The following is a 16945-nucleotide window of genomic DNA, read 5'->3' as shown; positions in this document are numbered from 1 at the left end:
GGTAGCACTCTTGGAGGAGAAAGTGCAGCAGCTGGAGTCCAGAGTAGCTACACTTCAGCAGATTAGGGAACAAGAGGATTTCCTGGACACAACAGAACTAACGATCTTGGATGGATACCACGCAGAGGAAGATGCTAGGGTGGAGGAGGTCACTTGCCATACACAGGAGGCAGACAGCAGGAGGAATGTCACACAGAGAAGTAAGCCAAGAAGGAATTGTTCGGGGAGCTTGCAGCTAGAGAATCGATTCGAAGCTCTTTCCTTTATCAAGGAGGATGAAGAAGAGCAGCATGGACAGACTTCAGGGACAGAGCAGGCAAGCCTGAGAGTCCCACCCAAGGGAACAGCCGCTGCTAAACCTCATAGGAGGTGTGTGGTCGTAGTGGGGGACTCCTTGCTGAGGGGTACAGAAGCAGTGATTTGTAGGCCTGACAAGATGTCTCGAGAGGTGTGTTGTCTTCCAGGGGCAAAGATCCATGATGTGACAGAGAGGCTGACAAGACTGGTCAAGCCTACTGACCAATACCCCTTCCTTTTGGTCCACGTGGGAACCAAGGATACTGCAAGACACAGCCTTCAGGACATCAAAAGGGATTACGAGGCGCTTGGTAGGAAGCTGAAAGGAATGGATGTACAGGTTGTCATCTCATCTCTTCTGCCAGTCGAAGGGCATGGTCCAGGAAGGGAGAGGAAAATAGCAGATGTGAACAACTGGCTTCGCAGATGGTGCCGCCGAGAAGGATTTGGATTCTTCGATCATGGGCTGCGGTTCCATGAGGAGGGACTTCTTGCAACAGACGGGTTGCATCTCACGCCAGTTGGAAGAAATGTTTTTGCCAACAGTCTCAAGAATTTGATCAAGAGGGCTTTAAACTGAGCTCCGAGGGGAAGGGAGACAATATTAAGGAAGGCGAAAGGGCTGGAGAAAATAGTCAAACTGACATAGAGGAAACAAGGCAAACAGTGCAAGGACCCAACAGTGGGAGGCAAAAGAACTTGCACAGGCAACAAGTAAAGGGAACACATGGTCTTAGATGCCTCTACACTAATGCACAGAGCATGGGAAATAAGCAAGATGAACTTGAACTCCTAGTACAACAAAGCAAATATGATATAATAGGCATCACTGAAACCTGGTGGGATGAGTCTCATGATTGGAATGTGGAAATAGAGGGGTATAACCTTATTAAGAGAAATAGGCCAAACAGGAAAGGAGGAGGAATAGCACTATATGTCAGAGATATTTACACTAGTGAAGAGATCCAGGACATCAATTCTGGAAGCCAGGTGGAGAGCATCTGGATAAGAATCAAAGGGGAGGGAAACAACAAGGAAGTTACGGTGGGAGTCTACTACAGACCCCCAAGTCAGACTGAGGAATTGGATGATATCTTTCTAGAACAGATGACCACACAGTCAGAAAAGAGAGATGTAGTAGTGATGGGCGACTTCAACTATCCTGATATTTGCTGGAAGTCAAACTCAGCAAAATCCTCAAGGCCTAGCAAATTCCTCACTTGCCTGGAAGACAATTTCATGGTCCAAAAGGTGGAAGAGGCAACAAGGGGGTTAGCTATTTTGGATCCGATCCTAACCAACAAGGATGACTTGGTTAATGGGGTGCAAGTGGTGGGATCCTTAGGTGGAAGTGACCATGTTCTCCTGGAGTTTGTAATACAGTGGAAAGGAGAAGCCAGGCAGAGTCAGACACGCATCCTAGACTTTAGGAGAGCGGATTTCAGTAAACTTAGAGAAGTATTGAGGGCGATTCCATGGTCAGAAATACTAAAAGATAAAGGAGTTCAGGACGGATGGGACTTTCTCAAAAGAGAGATACTGAAGGCACAATCTCAAACAGTTCCAGTGAGAAAGAAAGATGGGAGATGTCTCAGGAAACCAGGTTGGATGACTAAGGAGCTTCCAACCGAGATGAGTTTGAAACGGAGCATGTATAAGAAATGGAAAAAGGGGGAAATCATGAAAAAGGGATTCAAAGAAATAGCAGGCATTTGTAGGGTAAAGTCAGAAAAGCTAAAGCGCAGAATGAACTCAGGCTTACTAGAGAGGTTAAAAGGAATAAAAAGGGCTTTTTTGGATATGTCCGCAGCAAAAGGAAAAAGGAGGAAATGGTAGGGCCACTGCGTGGAGAAGATGGCAAAATGCTAACAGGAGATAGAGAAAAGGCAGAATTACTCAACACCTTCTTTGCCTCAGTCTTCTCAGAAAAGGCAAAGGGTGCTCAACCTGAGGATAATGGAGCAGAGGACAGAATAGGGGAATTTCAGCACAGAATAAGTAAAGAGATAGTAGAGGAACACCTTGTTAATCTAAATGAATTTAAGTCTCCGGGACCAGATGAACTCCATCCAAGGGTATTAAAAGAACTGGCAAAAGTAATATCAGAGCCATTGGCAATCATATTTGAAAACTCCTGGAGAACAGGAGAGATCTCAGCAGACTGGAGGAGGGCAAACGTTGTCCCCATCTTCAAAAAGGGGAAAAAAGAGGATCCCAACAATTATCCTCCAGTTAGTCTGACATCAGTTCTAGGAAAGATTCTGGAGCAGATCATTAAACAGAGAGTCTGTGAACATCTATTATTATTATTATTATTATTATTATTATTATTATTATTATTAACCTTTATTTATGAAGCGCTGTAAATTTACACAGCGCTGTACATGCAATTTTTTTAGTTAGACGGTTCCCTGCCCTCAGGCTTACAATCTAAAAAGACATGACACAAAAGGAGAAGGGAGTGGTGACGGGAAAGGGTAAGAGGTCCAGCAGTTCCTCTCAACCTCCGAGGCCTGGACCAAGGCAGATGGACAGGAGGGAGGGCTTGGCTTCAAAATGGAAGGTTAATCATTATCCAGGGAAAATACATACTCACAAGTAGGATAATACTAGAAGGCAATGCCATCATCACAAAAAGTCAACATGGGTTTCAGAGAAACAAGTCATGCCAGACAAATCTAATCTCTTTCTTTGATAAAATTACCAGCTTGGTAGATGAAGGGAATGCTGTGGATATAGTATATCTTGATTTCAGTAAGGCCTTTGACAAGGTTTCCCATGACATTCTTGCAAACAAGCTTGTAAAATGTGGGCTAGACAAAGGAACTGTTACATGGATCTGTAATTGGTTGACCGGCCGAACCCAAAGGGTGGTCAGCAATGGCTCCTTTTCATCCTGGAGAGAAGTGACCAGTGGGGTCCCACAGGGCTCTGTCCTGGGCCCAGGGCTATTCAACATCTTTATCAATGACCTGGATGACAGAATTGGGAGCATACTTATCAAATTTGCAGATGACACCAAATTAGGGGGAATAGCTAATACCCCAGAGGACAGGATCAAGATTCAAAATGACCTGAATAGACTAGAAAGCTGGGCCAAAGCTAACAAAATGAAATTCAACACAGAGAAATGTAAGGTATTGCACTTAGGGTGGAAAAATAAAATGCACAGATATAGGATGGGTGACACCTGGCTGAATGAAACTACGTGTGAAAGGGATCTAGGAGTCCAAGTAGACCACAAGTTGAACATGAGTGTACAGTGTGATGCAGCAGCTAAAAAGGCCAATGCTATTTTAGGCTGCATCAATAGAAGTATAGTGTCTAGATCAAGAGAAGTAATAGTGCCACTGTATTCTGCTTTGGTCAGACCCCACCTACAATATTGTGTCCAGTTCTGGGCGCCACAATTCAAAAAGGACATTGAGAAACTGGAGCGTGTCCAAAGGAGGGCGACAAAAATCGTGAATGGTCTGGAAACCATGAAGCCCTATGAGGAACGACTCAGGGAGCTGGGGATGTTTAGCCTGGAGAAGAGAAGGTTAAGAGGTGATATGATAGCCCTGTTTAAATATTTGAAAGGATGTCATGTTGAAGAGGGAGCAAGCTTGTTTTCTGCTGCTCCAGAGAACAGGACCTGGAACAATGGATGCAAGCTACAGGAAAAGAGATTCCAGCTCAACATTAGGAGGAACTTGAGGACAGTAAGGGCTGTTCGGCAGTGGAATGCACTCCTTCCTCGGAGGGTGATAGAGTCTCCTTCCTTGGAGGTCTTTAAACAGAGGCTGGATGGCCATCTGTCGGAGATGATTTGAATTGGATTCCTGAATGGCAGAATGGGGTTGGTCTGGATGGCCCTTGCGGTCTCTTCCAACTCTATGATTCTATGATTCATTAGGGTACGCAAGCCTCTCCCACACACAGTCAGAGTGCCACTCTATTCTGCTTTGATCAGGCCTCACCTGGAATAATCCTGTGAACAGTTCTGGGCATCACAATTTAAGAAGGATATTGAGAAAATGAAGCGTGTCCAAAGGAGGGCGACTAAAATGGTGAAGGGTCTGGAAATGACCAAGGCCTTTGAGGACCAACTTAAGAAGCTGGGTATGTTTAACGTAGAGAAGGGAAGGTTAAGACGTGACATACTGAGGATGGGGCATGCGAGTTTTCTGCTGCTCCTGAGAATAGGACCTGGAGCAATGGATTAAAACTCTAGGAAAAGAAATTCCACCTAAACACTAAGAGGAAAACCATAAAAGCTGCTTGGCTGTGGAATGGGCTGCTGGGAAGGTGACTTTGGGCAATTCACATTCTCTCAGGCTCAAAGGGAGGGAAAGGAAAAACCCTAGTGAACAAATCTTGCCAAGAAAGCCTTGTGATGTTTGCATTTGTGGTGTAACATCTCTTTTTGAAACAAAGCTGGTTTTGCTGCAGCTGTATAGTATTTAATGCACTAAGACTCCTGTATTTGTCAGATCTCGTCCGCAATGGTTGGCTGGAGTTTGTGAATAAATAAATCTGACTTCTGCTGTCTTGGAGCCTTATCAGCTTGTGAGTTTGCCTTACTGCAACAGCCTTAGGGTTGCCATAAGTCGGAAATGACTTGAAAGCACACAACAACAACGGTCATTCTGCCTCTTGTGTCTCAGGGGGCCAGTTTGCACAAAGCATTTCTTTTACCTGCCCTGAAACAGTCTTTCTGTCACCCCACCAGTATGTGCACATGTGGATAAATAGAATGACTGAGATCCAACATCAGGATGGTGTCATATGAATCTGTGCACATGGAGTGATGCACTGATTGTGTCAGGCTATGCCTGGGTTAAATGGCACCATTGCACAACTGAATGTGTACCAAATGTGCACTGAGTGAGCATCATACCTGCATTCATGAACACACACAAGTGAATTCTTTGGAGGTCTTTAAACAGAGGCCGGATGGCCATCTGCTGGATATGCTTTGATTGTGATTTCCTGCATGACAGAATGGGGTTGGCCTGGATGGCCCTCTTCCAACTCTAAGGGTCTAGGATTCTATGAGGGTGATCACCTCTTGATTGTTCTTTTACAGAAAAGCAGTATAAATAAAGATTTATTTTTTGTTATATTTATTTCTTGCTCCATCCTGCAGGAAGCAGTCCAGCTCCATGGGTCTGACGGTGGTCATCGATGCCAGGAAAGATCCTCCCCAGCCTTCTCTCTCTGCAGCCCTGGGGGCCATCCAGGTAATCCCAGGTGGGGGGGGGGAAGTAAGGAGAATCCTTTACTGTTAATCTTTTCAGTTTGAATCTGTTATATGTTGGGACCTTGGCATCTGAAGTGGTTTGGTTGCAGGTTAGCTTGATTTCAGTAATGCCTTTGACAAGTTTCCCCCATGATAATCTTGCAAAAAAGATAGTAAAATGTGGGTGAGACCATTACACTGCTGGGTGGATTTGTCATTGGCTGACCGGCTGAACCCAAGGGGTGCTCAGCAATGGATCTTTTTCCTCCTGGAGAGAAGTGACCAGTGGGGTGTCCAGTGGGGTTCTGTCCTGGGCCCGGTTTGCTATTCAACATCTTTACCAATGATTTGGACAAAAGACTAGAGGGCATGCTTATCAAATTTGCAGATGACACCAAATTAGGAGGAATAGCTAACACCCCAGAGGACAGGATCAAAATTCAAAATGACTTGAATACACTAGAAAGCTGGTGCAAAGCTAACAAAATAAACTTCAACAAGGAGAAATGTAAGATACTGCACTTAGGCAGAAAAAATGTTATGTATAGCTATAGGATGGGGGACACCTGGCTTGACAACAGTACATTTGAAAGGGATCTAAGAATCCAAATAGACCACAAGTTGATCATGAGTCAATAGTGTGATGCGGCAGCTACGAAGACCAATGTGATTCCAGGCTGCATCAGTAGATGTGTAGTGTCCAGATTGATGGAAGTTATAGCGCCACTCTGTTCTACTTTGGTCAGGTCTCACCTGGAATCCTGTGTCCAGTTCTGGGCACCACAATTCAAGAAAGATATAGACAAGTTGGAGGGTGTCCAAAGGAGGGAGACCAAAATGGCAAAGGGTCTGGAAACCATGAAGCCCTTTGAGGAGAGACTTAGGGAGCTTGGTATGTTTAGCCTGGAGAAGAGAAGGTCAAGAGGGGACATGATAGCCCTGTTTTTAAGTATTTAAAGGGGTGTCATATTGAGGATGGAGCAAATTTGTCTTCTGTAGCTCTAGAGACTAGGACCTGGAGACTGGGAAGATGCTCCCACCACTTTAACTGCCATGGCTCAGTGCTATGGAATTCTGGGATTTGTAGCTTGGTGGGGCAGCATAACTCTCTGACAGGGAACAATAGTATCTCACAATACAAATTGAGATTTCCAGTCATGGCAGTTAAAGTGGTGTCAAACTGCTTTATTTCTACAGTATGGCAACAGCTGATGACTGAATAAAGGCCCATAGAGATGCTGCTCATTTCCCCATGTCTATATCCTGAGATTCCAAGACTTAAGAGTCCAAAATATTGTGTTATTTTGATTATTATTGTTATTTGCTATATATTTGCTTTACTGTTGTAACCCGCCCTGATTCTTTGTGATTGGGTGGGCTATAAATAAATCATCATCATCATTAGAGTCTTGGTGCTAACGCTGCCTGTTTGGACTTTACCATCCTTCGCTAGATGGAAGCTCAGGCATGAAGGTGATAAATTGTTGTTGTTGTTGTAACACGCTGCCCACAGAGCTCCGCTCGGCCACCTCCCTGGCTCAATTCAGAAGGGACTTAAAAACCTTCTTATTCCATGCTGCATTCCCCGATTGAAGTTCCAGCTGGCCTCCCTTCCTCCTTGTTGGCAAGAAGGTTGGCTAACGGGGGTTTTTTAATTTGTTTTATTGGTGTATTTGTATATTTGATTGTATTGATGTTATGCAATTTGTGGTATTGTTTGATTTTATTATGCTGTTCACCGCCCTGATCCTTGGAAGGGCGGTATACAAATAAAATTTTTATTTATTATTATTTATTATTATCATATTTATTGATATCCCACTTTCCCCCAAAAATTGGGATAAAAGGGGCTTTGGGACAGATACAGGTTAGCTGACAAACAGAACCCACAATCTCTTGGTCCAAAGAGGCAGAGATGGGGAAGCACACCTGTCCCACCACAATCTTTCTCTTCCTTGCAGAAGATCTTACCTGGCTCCATCCACTCTGTCTTGCTTCTGGCAGAAAAGGAAACGGCTTCCCACCTGGAAAAGTTACCTGGCGTGCCGGTGAGTTGCAGAGCTTGGGAAGATACCTTCACAAAGTAACCTATCCTCACAATTTATCGTTTAAAAGATAACGTGTGTTGCTGACAGTTTTTGTGTTCCTTTTTGTTTCCTTTTCTGGGGCATGAGGGAAAGCATTGGTTCGGCATTTTGGCTGATAATGGAAGAGGGGCTTTTGGGAGTAGACAAAATGGTAAGAAATTTGGAGACGATTTAAACATCAGATGGAGTTTGTGTTCTGTTCTGGAGCAGCTGAAAATGAGTTTGCTCCATCTTCTGCATATTGGCACTCCTTCCGATATTTAAAGATGGCTATCAAGCCACTTCTAAGTCTTCTCTCCTCCAAGCTCAACACAGACCCAGCTTCTTGAACCAAATTCATCATGAGACTTGGTTTCTAGACCTTTGGTCATTTTGGTTGCCCTTCTCCTAGCTTTCCCACCTTCCAGCTCTATAACTCTATGCTTGACCCTCCTCTTTCATGAGCTGGCACTGTTCTTGGGAGTGTTATTGGAGGGTAAAACATGGCCGCTCTCATGGACTGATGGATTTAGCATTGCCGCTCATGCATAATGACCAGCGTGGCATAGTCACCTGTACAGCCAGTGTGGCATAATGGGTTGAGTGTTGAACTACGACTATGGAAGCCAGGGTTCGATTCCCCATTTAGCCATGAAATCTCTTGTGTGACTTTGGGCATGTCACATACTCTCATTCTCAGGTGAAGGCAGTGGCAAAACCCCACTGAACAAATCTTGCCAAGAAACCCCCAAGAAAACATTAGGAAGAACGTCCTGAGAGTAAGAGATGTTTGACAGTGGAAATAGAGAGTGGTGGAGTCTCTTTCCTTGGAGGTCTCTAAACAGAGGCTGGATGGCCATCTGTCAGGGATGCTTTGTGATTTCCTGCATGGCAGAATGGGGTTGGACTGGATGGCCCTTGGGGTCTCTTCCAACTCTGTGGTTCTATGATTTTATGTTGGAAAATACAAATGCCATTCTCCCCATATCAGATAGCTTGAGATACAGTGTGCTAAAAGAAGGTGAGATAAAAACTAAAACTAAACTGGAAGACTTTCCAGTCTGGACAATTCCCGGCCATAGAAGCCAGCCTGCAATCCCTGCTCCCAAGGCCCATCGGAGGGCTTTGCTCTGCCTCCCAATTCTCATCCTCTTTGCTCTTCCTTCTCCTCTTCTTCTTCCCAGGCCAGTTCATTATGCAGATTCTGGGCCATGCATGGAGTCCCCTAATAGACTGCTGCCATTCCCTCCGGCAAAGTGAGCTCTCTCCCAATTAGAGAGCCGAGGGCCAGGCGCAGGCATTAAGATAATAATTCAGCACTTGAAAGGGTTGACTGTTCTTTTATTAATCCTGCTCGGCTTAATTAATGTAATATGAAATATTAACGAGCCTGATTAACGGCCTCGGCTGCAGATGATTAAAACGCTCGCGTTTCCCCCGATGAGAAGCCCAGATGAGGCTTTAGTTTCCACTTGGCAAGGCTGATGGATGGCAGGAGAGGCAAGCAACGAGAAAGCTCTGCATATATATATATATATATAGAGAGAGAGAGAGAGAGAGAGAGAGAGATATTTCCCACTAATACAACAGGCAAGTTGGAATCCAACCATCTGGGTGAAAATTCAAACTTTCCAGGAAAATCAAGGCTGCTTTGGAAGGCTTGAACACATTCCTGCGCCAGATTATTCCTGGACCAGCAAAGCGCAATTTCTGCAACCTGGATTATGCAAATATGGAAAGTGTGCATGGGTTTGCATAATTAGCAGAATGCATTTAGGTTTTGGTCCCTTGGAGAACATCCTTGTGGTTCCATGATATACCTAGGCCTTTTAGCAACATGTCTGTAAAAACTGGGGAAATACAAATGCCATTCACAGTTGTTTCTACCCCGGCCAAGGTGACCATACATTCTCCTTTTCCAGGACACATCCTACATTTCAACCTTCTATCCAGAAAAAATTCCAACATGTCTTCCATTTTGAGCATCACTAAGAAGCCCATTGAGTCATACCACATTTGCTGTTCCTCTTCGAGACATTCATCCCTTTGGCAGCTTGCCTTTGCTGCAAATAGAGGGACAGGATGGATCCTTCTAGAGTTCTTTTTCTCCCCTTAGGAGCAGCAGCAGATGAGATTCGTACCCAGACCTCAGGCATATTGATTTCTCTAAGGGGAAAGAGCCAGCAAATTTGATAGGCCATGGGCTGCTTGAGGATGCAATGCAAATGTTGAAAGGGTTTCCCTCCTTAATTTCAGCACAATGGACAAATGAAAGGAATCACTATAGAGAGAGATCTAAAGGGAGAAGTTGGCAGCTGACCTTCCATAGACTTTGGTCTGCTTCCTCAGATGCATTTGGTGCCACTTCCTCCTTTAAGTTACTCTCAAAGGTGCTGCAAGATCTCTCTGCATACTGATTCTACAGACTAACACCGCTATATCTTTGAATTCTACCCAAATGCAAGGGATGATTTACTTGTAGATTCAGCCAAGTGTTGGTTGCTAGTAAAGTCCATTTTAAGCATTTGTCTTGCTCAGAGTCCCAGAGTTTCAGCAAGACATTTCGATGAAGCTAAGTTCACCTGAAAAAATACAACTGAGTACGTAATAAAGTACAATCTATGTAGCATAGCTGTAAATAAACCATATCAAATGAATTGATATTAGTGTTTTTAGCTTTTATTTTCCAATGCCTGACATTTTTCTCGAATGTCCTACATTTTGGGGTGCCTTGTCCTCCTTTGGGGTTAGGGCATCTGGTCCCCCTGATCCCTGCCTGACTCTTGGTTTGCATTTTAACTTTAATGTAGTAGTTTATTTCTATTTTAATGTATCAGTTTTGTATGTTTTTAATTGTACTGTTGTTGTTGTTTTTAAATATTGTAAGTCACTTTGAACCCCGGTTTTGGGGAAAGGGCAGGATACTACTACTACTGCTACTACTACTACTACTTAATCTTTACACAAGTGCATATATTTCTTTGTGCCCCTCTGCTTCCCAAAAAGACTATTTCATCTTTTCCCTGGCAAAGTGGCCTGGAGTCGATCCTTTTCCCCGCTTGACCCTTGGGTGTCCTGTTGTGTCCCAACTGCAGGTAGAGCTGCTGACCTCTCTCAAGGCGCTGACCTGCTTCGTGGACGGAAGCCAGCTGATCCACGCCTTGGATGGCCAGTTCCCCTACAGTCACGGCGATTGGGTCCAGTACTTTCAGGTGCCTATGGCCATGGTCATTACAACCTGCGAAAGTGACGTTGCGAGACTACAACCTCCAGAATCCCCAGTCAGCATGGGCAGTGGATTCTGGGAGCTGCAATCCAAAAAGATGGTTACCATATAGTCTCAACTATAAGTTGACCTCATGTATAAGTTGAGGTCAAGTTTTGGGGCCAAAATTATGAGGTTTGCTATGACCCATGGATAAGTCAAGGGTAAAACTTAGGGGCATAAGGATCTAAAGGATGAAGCAAAGTAAAACAATGTCAAAAACGTACAAAGTTCCAGCAGACATAAGTCTATGTGCTTAGCCTTAAGGCTGGATGAATGAGAGAAAACAGGGTCAGTGCTTCCAGGACAGATTAAATAATTAAATTAAATTAAATTAAAAAATTAAATAAGACTTGATACACTATGTACATTGACCCCTGGATAAGTCGACTCAGGGCTTTGGACCTAAATTTCTAGACTCATACATGAGTATATACAGTAACTTCTGATGAGCTTTTTCTAGCCATGAAGGAGGTGTGTGTATGTGTGCATTGTAGCAAACATTACAAGGAAGAGTATGGCTTTGGTGGCCATTGGGGTTTGGTTCCAGGACCTCCCATTGTTATCCAGAAGCTGAGAAGGCACCCTCAAATAGTATTCAAATAGGGGAAATAGCAATTAGCAATAGCAAGTACATTTCTATGCCATTTACTGATGTACTGTATTACTGTATAATTACTGTAGCTCAATTAAAATTATATGTTGGCTGGGACAACATTTAGCCTAGGATCAACCCTGTGTACATCGTCTGAATAACTATTTGCAAGCCGCTCTGAGAGCCTTTAGTCAACACACACACACAAGCACACACTCAAGCATACACACAAGAACTAACAAAGCAAAGGCAGGAGAGGGTGAAAAGTAGAGGCCTTACTAATAGTGATATGGTTAGAATCATAGAATCCTAGAGTTGGAAGAGACCCCAAGGGCCCTGATCCCTTCTGCCATGCAAGAACTCACAATCAAAGCATACCCAAAACATGGCCATCCAGCCTCTGTTTAAAGACCTCCAAAGAAGGAGAGACTACCACACTCCAAGTTTGTTTATGTGCAAGTTTGCTTCATATATGTAGGAAACATTCAGCCAAGTCCCCTTCAGTGCTGCATTCTGGAGTGAAACGTTATGGGTGCAAGTTTAGTGCAGAGGGATTGCTATTGTGTGTAACTAAGGGGTACCGATTCTGAAGCGTGGTTCCAATCAAGGGGCACCTGGAACAGAGGTGACTCAATAGCCGCCTTGGCAAGTGGGGTGGATGGCTTATTGAGGAGTCTAGTAGAAGCTGAACAGAGTTGCTGTCCTGCTTCAGATTAGACCAAAATTGCTAGTGTGCAGGTGCTGGTATATATACTCAAAAGCATACTCTGAGGCAGTAATCTTGGAATGAATGGATTACCTCACTGCTAAATGGTTTTCTCAAGAGAGAAGAATGGTTGAGAGATTGAGGAAAACTTCAGACAATTGGTGTGAATATCTCAGACAAAGGTGCGTTACAGACCACCCTAAAGCGGGTGGTCTGCCGCCGCCGCCATTAGCTGCAGCGGGAAGCCCCAGCGGCCACACCGTGAGGCTTCTGGCCGCAGCGAAAAAGGAGCACCGAAATGGCGCTCCTTTTTGGCCCCCGGAAGCGGCGCCGCGAAGCGCGCACTCGCGGCATCACTTCCGGTGCGCCACGTCTGGACGCTGTGCGTCCAAGATGTAAAAATGGCAGCGCCCATGTGGATGGGCGCTGCCATTTAGGATGCACTCCACGCGTGTTGGGAACAGGGGCGGTTAGGAAGGGGCAACCCTTCCTAACCCTAGCATGCCCCTTCCTAACCCTAGGACGCGCGGAGTGTGTCCTAAATGGCGGTCTGTAACCCGCCAAAGGGAAAGTTCCTGCTACCGGAGAAGAGTCCTAAGGATCCCTGGTGGGAGAGTGGTTGCTGCCTGTACTGCAGCCCTCACTCAGAAACCACAAGGTTGTGAGTTCAGTTCCAGCCAGGGGCTCAGGGTTGACTCAGCCTGGGATCCTTCCATAGGTTGTTAGAATGAGTACCCAGCTTCTTAGGGGCAATTAGCTTACACTTTGTAAACTGCTTAGTGCATCAGACAGCAGTATAGAAATGTACTTGCTGTTGCTATTGTACATGCACAGCCACCTCTTTTGGCCAAAATCCCATCATCACCTTCCATAGATAAAAGCAGTTAGGCTGATGCCTTGGCTGATCTCATTGTGTGGGTGCCTTTGCATCTAGGAGTCCAAGTAGACCACAAGTTGAACATGAGTCAACAGTGCGATGCAACTGCTAAAAAGACCAATGTGATTCTAGGCTGCATCAAGAGAAGTATAGTCTCTAGATCAAGGGACGCCAAAGTGCCACTCTATCCTGCTTTGGCCAGGCCTCACCTGGAATAATCCTGTGTCCAGTTCTGGGCAACACAATCCATAAAGGATGTTGAAAAATTGGATCATGTCTAGAGGAGGGCGACTAAAGTGGTGAAGCGTCTGGAAACCATGAAGCCTTATGAGGAAAGATTTAGGAAGCTGGGGATGTTCAGCCTGGAGAAGAGATGGTTAAGAGGTGATATGATAGCTCTGTTTAAATATTTGAAGGGATGTCATATTGAGGAGGGAGCAAGCTTGTTTTCTGCTGCTTCAGAGAAAAGGGCCCAGAGCAGTGGATTCTGACTATAGGAAAAGAGATTCCACTTCAACATTAGGAAGAGGTTCCTGAGGGTTAGAGCTCTTCAGTAGCAGAAGACACTCAGAGGTTGGTGGAGTCTCTTCCTTTGGAGATTTTTAAACAGAGGCTGGATGGCCATCTGTCCCAAGGAGGGCTTTGATTGTGAGTTCCTGCATGGCAGAATGGAGTTGGACTGGATGGCCCTTTTGGGGTCTCCTCCATGACTTTATTATTCTATTGTCAGTTTTAGATAAAAAAAATTATATTTCAGAGTGGAAAGCTGTTAAATAGTCTGCCACAAGCTCTTGATGTTTCTCTGTGTCCTTGAGCTTCTTCTGTCTTTGCCGATGGTCCAGTGTTCTTCTTTCTTGACCTCCACCCATTAAGGATGTCAATCTTCCCTTACTTTCTTCTCGCATTCAGAGAATTAGCATGTTAATCTGGAATATCAGTCTGCAAAAGGATCTCATAACACTTTTTAGACTAATTGAACGAAATGTTCATAGACTATGCCTGCAAGATTCCTTTGCAAACTGACATTTCTTCTTGCAGGTAAGAATGAATAATTTCAGAAGTAGCACCTCACCCTTCATGAGGTTTTGGCAGTTTTGGGCTCTTTAATGATGATTTTTCACATTTTGGGACTTTTTCTAATAATAATAAAAATAATAATTTGATCTGCAATGTCTGTGTATAATAAATCATTTAGCAAAAAATGTTTTTGTGCAAAATACAGTGTTCTGTGTGCAAAATTTCACAATGTTCTGCACGAAAGCATTGCTTTGTTGGAGAAGAATATATATATTGAATGATTTTTGTTTTCTTGTTTTATGCAAAAGGTTCCAAAATGCAAAAATACTGCCCAATGGTACATAGTTTTCTCAATGGGGAGCCTCAATGTGCCAGAAGGCACTGCTTTTCCCAGCAATAAAGGACGGGGAAATGTATGAGAGCTCTTTGCAACCCTTACCACCCTTGTGCCACAATATTTCGGTGCTGGTTTTTGGATTTATTTGACCAAATGCCTCTTTCCTTCCTCCCTCCAGAAGTTGCACCACTTTGCAAATGATCTGGCTAAGGCCTCGGAGTTGCTGCGGAGCACCGTCCAAGAGCTGGAGAAGGGTGATATTCCCCAGACTTTGCAGGTGAGCCATTGGCCTCAGAGCATGTCATGGATGTGGGTCAGTGTGCTGATGCCACAAAGCAGTGCATTCTTGGGCTTTGCTTTCCATGCCATGCCTGTTTTCTCATTCTAACCTCATTACTGCCTGCTGAACGAACATCTTTGAAAACTGCAATTTTCTAGGAAGTCACACTCCCAAGACAACTTTTTCCTGTCCTTCCACTATGCAATGGCTGGTGGATTGGGAATAGAGGTGGCAACCCAGTGAGAAGGCTTGCTCATCTCCACCACCGTCTCCCACCAAGGAATGGAAAAGATATTCAAAATGTTCAGAAAATAGTGGGAAAACATGTCTTTAGAGTGTGGAGAGAGTCTGACAAGAATCATTACAGAATTCAAAGACATTGTCATGTTAGGCTGGAATATCAGTATGCAAAGTCTTTCAGGGCGTTCCAAGCCTTTCATGATCCATGCGGTCAAAAGCCTAACTCCTGCCTTTGTAAACCCTGCAGGCAGTTCAGCAGCAGAAGGAGCGCCACCGGCAGCTGATGGAGGAGGTCCTGTCTGATGCGCAGGTGGTGGGCTTGCAGAGGGACGGTGGGGCCACCTTGGCCAGGCTGCGGAAGGAGGCCGCCCGGCTCAGCTCTTCCCCTGCCGTCCGGTACGAAGCCAGAATATTGTTGCAAATAAATAAATAAAACTGGAAAGATCCTAAAATACCATCAATAGATTTTGGATATGATGGTGATAGAGAGTTGACAGCATTAATCAAAGAACAACTTGTGAATAATTGGGAAAGCCCATTGGCAACCAAAGTTATAGCTTTTGTCAAAAGAAAGGGACTGATAATGGCAAAATGATAAAATAATGATAACAACAATAAGTGTGAATGCCCCTGAGTTCACAATGAGGCACCCAGTATTCATCCCATGTTGGGGCACCTTGTTGTGATCTCAGGCTGCATCCACACTGGAGAAATAAGCTGGTTTAGTATGGCTTTAACTCTTTTCTGGCTCAAGGCTATGGAATTCTGGGAGTTGGAGTTTGTTGTGGGGTCCAGAACAAACTCCAGCTCCCAGAATTTTATAGCTTTGAGCCAGGGCAGTCAAAGCGGTGCCAAACTGCGTTATTTTTCCAGTGTTGATTCAGCCTTGCTCCGGGAGCAGCAGTGCCAGGCAATGCAATGGGGATGCATGTGTAGATGCCCACCTGGCATTGCTATGGGTTTTCTTGCCAAGTCCAGAGCAAAAAGTGAGTTTTTAAAAGCCAATTTAAGGGTGAGATTATGAAGACAAAGTCTGCACTTGACTTGTGAAGACAGGACCCCATGAAGTTGGGCAGAAACTGCTTTATCTGTCCCATGTAGACAAGCCCTTTGTGATCCATGTATGTCCCCTGTAGCAGGATCACAGTCCTTCTTGTGAAGGAGAACCATACTTCATGGACCCTTCCAGGAATGTTCATCCTTTCCTTGGTGATAATTTTTAAATTTTATGGTGGAACATCTGGGGCGGTTCACAGAATTGGGCAGGCGGGCATTTGGCACTCTATAAGCTATGTGTTGCCCCTTGCCTGGTATTCTATGGGCATGACAGAAACTTTGGACAGTTTCTGTAGCAGGACAGAAAGAGCGATGGCCATTGGGATTGCTTCCAACTCTATGGAGTTTATCACATGAAGGAGACTGGCAGTTTATCCCTGAATATCCTCGAACAATCACATAATTACGCGAAACGATTTCATATGATGTCGCACAAAACCCGCCAGTAAAGTGATCACAAAGAAGCATTAATGCGCATCTTTTTACTTTTGGGATTTCAGTGACAATACATTTCTGATATCACTTTATTTGCACAATTGCATGTGATAATCATTTGCGCAATTACTGGCTTTATTTTCAGGATGGTTTAAATGCACTTTAATCTCTCTTTAATGCCAAAATTAGCCCCACTGTGATAAACTCCTAGGGTCCTAAGTGTGTAGCTCTAAAGAAGTGGTCCTTATGGGATGATCTCAGAATTGGCGCTCCAAGGGAAACCCATGGACTTGGCATTCCTCTTTTGTTTTGTTTTCAAATCTCCCATTTGACTCCTCCAGATTTGGAAGGATCCTCATTGACTTAATTAATACCAGGAGTCCCATCTGAAGGATCTTTCTCTAAACACAGAAACATCTGTCTGTCCTCCTCAATCCCTTCTCAGCTTTCCCACACTTAGGCTGCAATTTCTTGTGACTCAGTGTAGCATAGACTTTTCTGCATTAAAAACATCCACATGTATTTTTTGACTCCGGAGACCAGGGTTCGA

General features: G+C 44.4%; 1 protein-coding gene across 1 annotated transcript in view; it reads left to right on the top strand.

The window, feature by feature from the left end:
- Nucleotides 1-16945, top strand: part of LOC149315416 (uncharacterized protein KIAA1755-like) — a 74099-nt gene that overhangs the window by 35636 nt on the left and 21518 nt on the right. The window contains exons 6-10 of the mRNA XM_089513424.1: nt 5429-5522; nt 7483-7569; nt 10683-10799; nt 14563-14661; nt 15152-15300. Coding sequence (XP_089369550.1) covers nt 5429-5522; nt 7483-7569; nt 10683-10799; nt 14563-14661; nt 15152-15300 — 546 coding nt within the window. The remainder of the gene's footprint in view (nt 1-5428; nt 5523-7482; nt 7570-10682; nt 10800-14562; nt 14662-15151; nt 15301-16945) is intronic.

The sequence above is a fragment of the Sceloporus occidentalis genome, unplaced genomic scaffold (genome assembly GCF_023333645.1).
Source record: "Sceloporus occidentalis isolate IW3139 unplaced genomic scaffold, rSceOcc1.0.p SCAF_3, whole genome shotgun sequence".
Classification (NCBI taxonomy): Eukaryota; Metazoa; Chordata; class Lepidosauria; order Squamata; family Phrynosomatidae; genus Sceloporus; species Sceloporus occidentalis.
The sequence above is the reverse complement of the archived record's forward strand: the minus strand, read 5'-3'. Positions and strand labels throughout refer to the sequence as shown.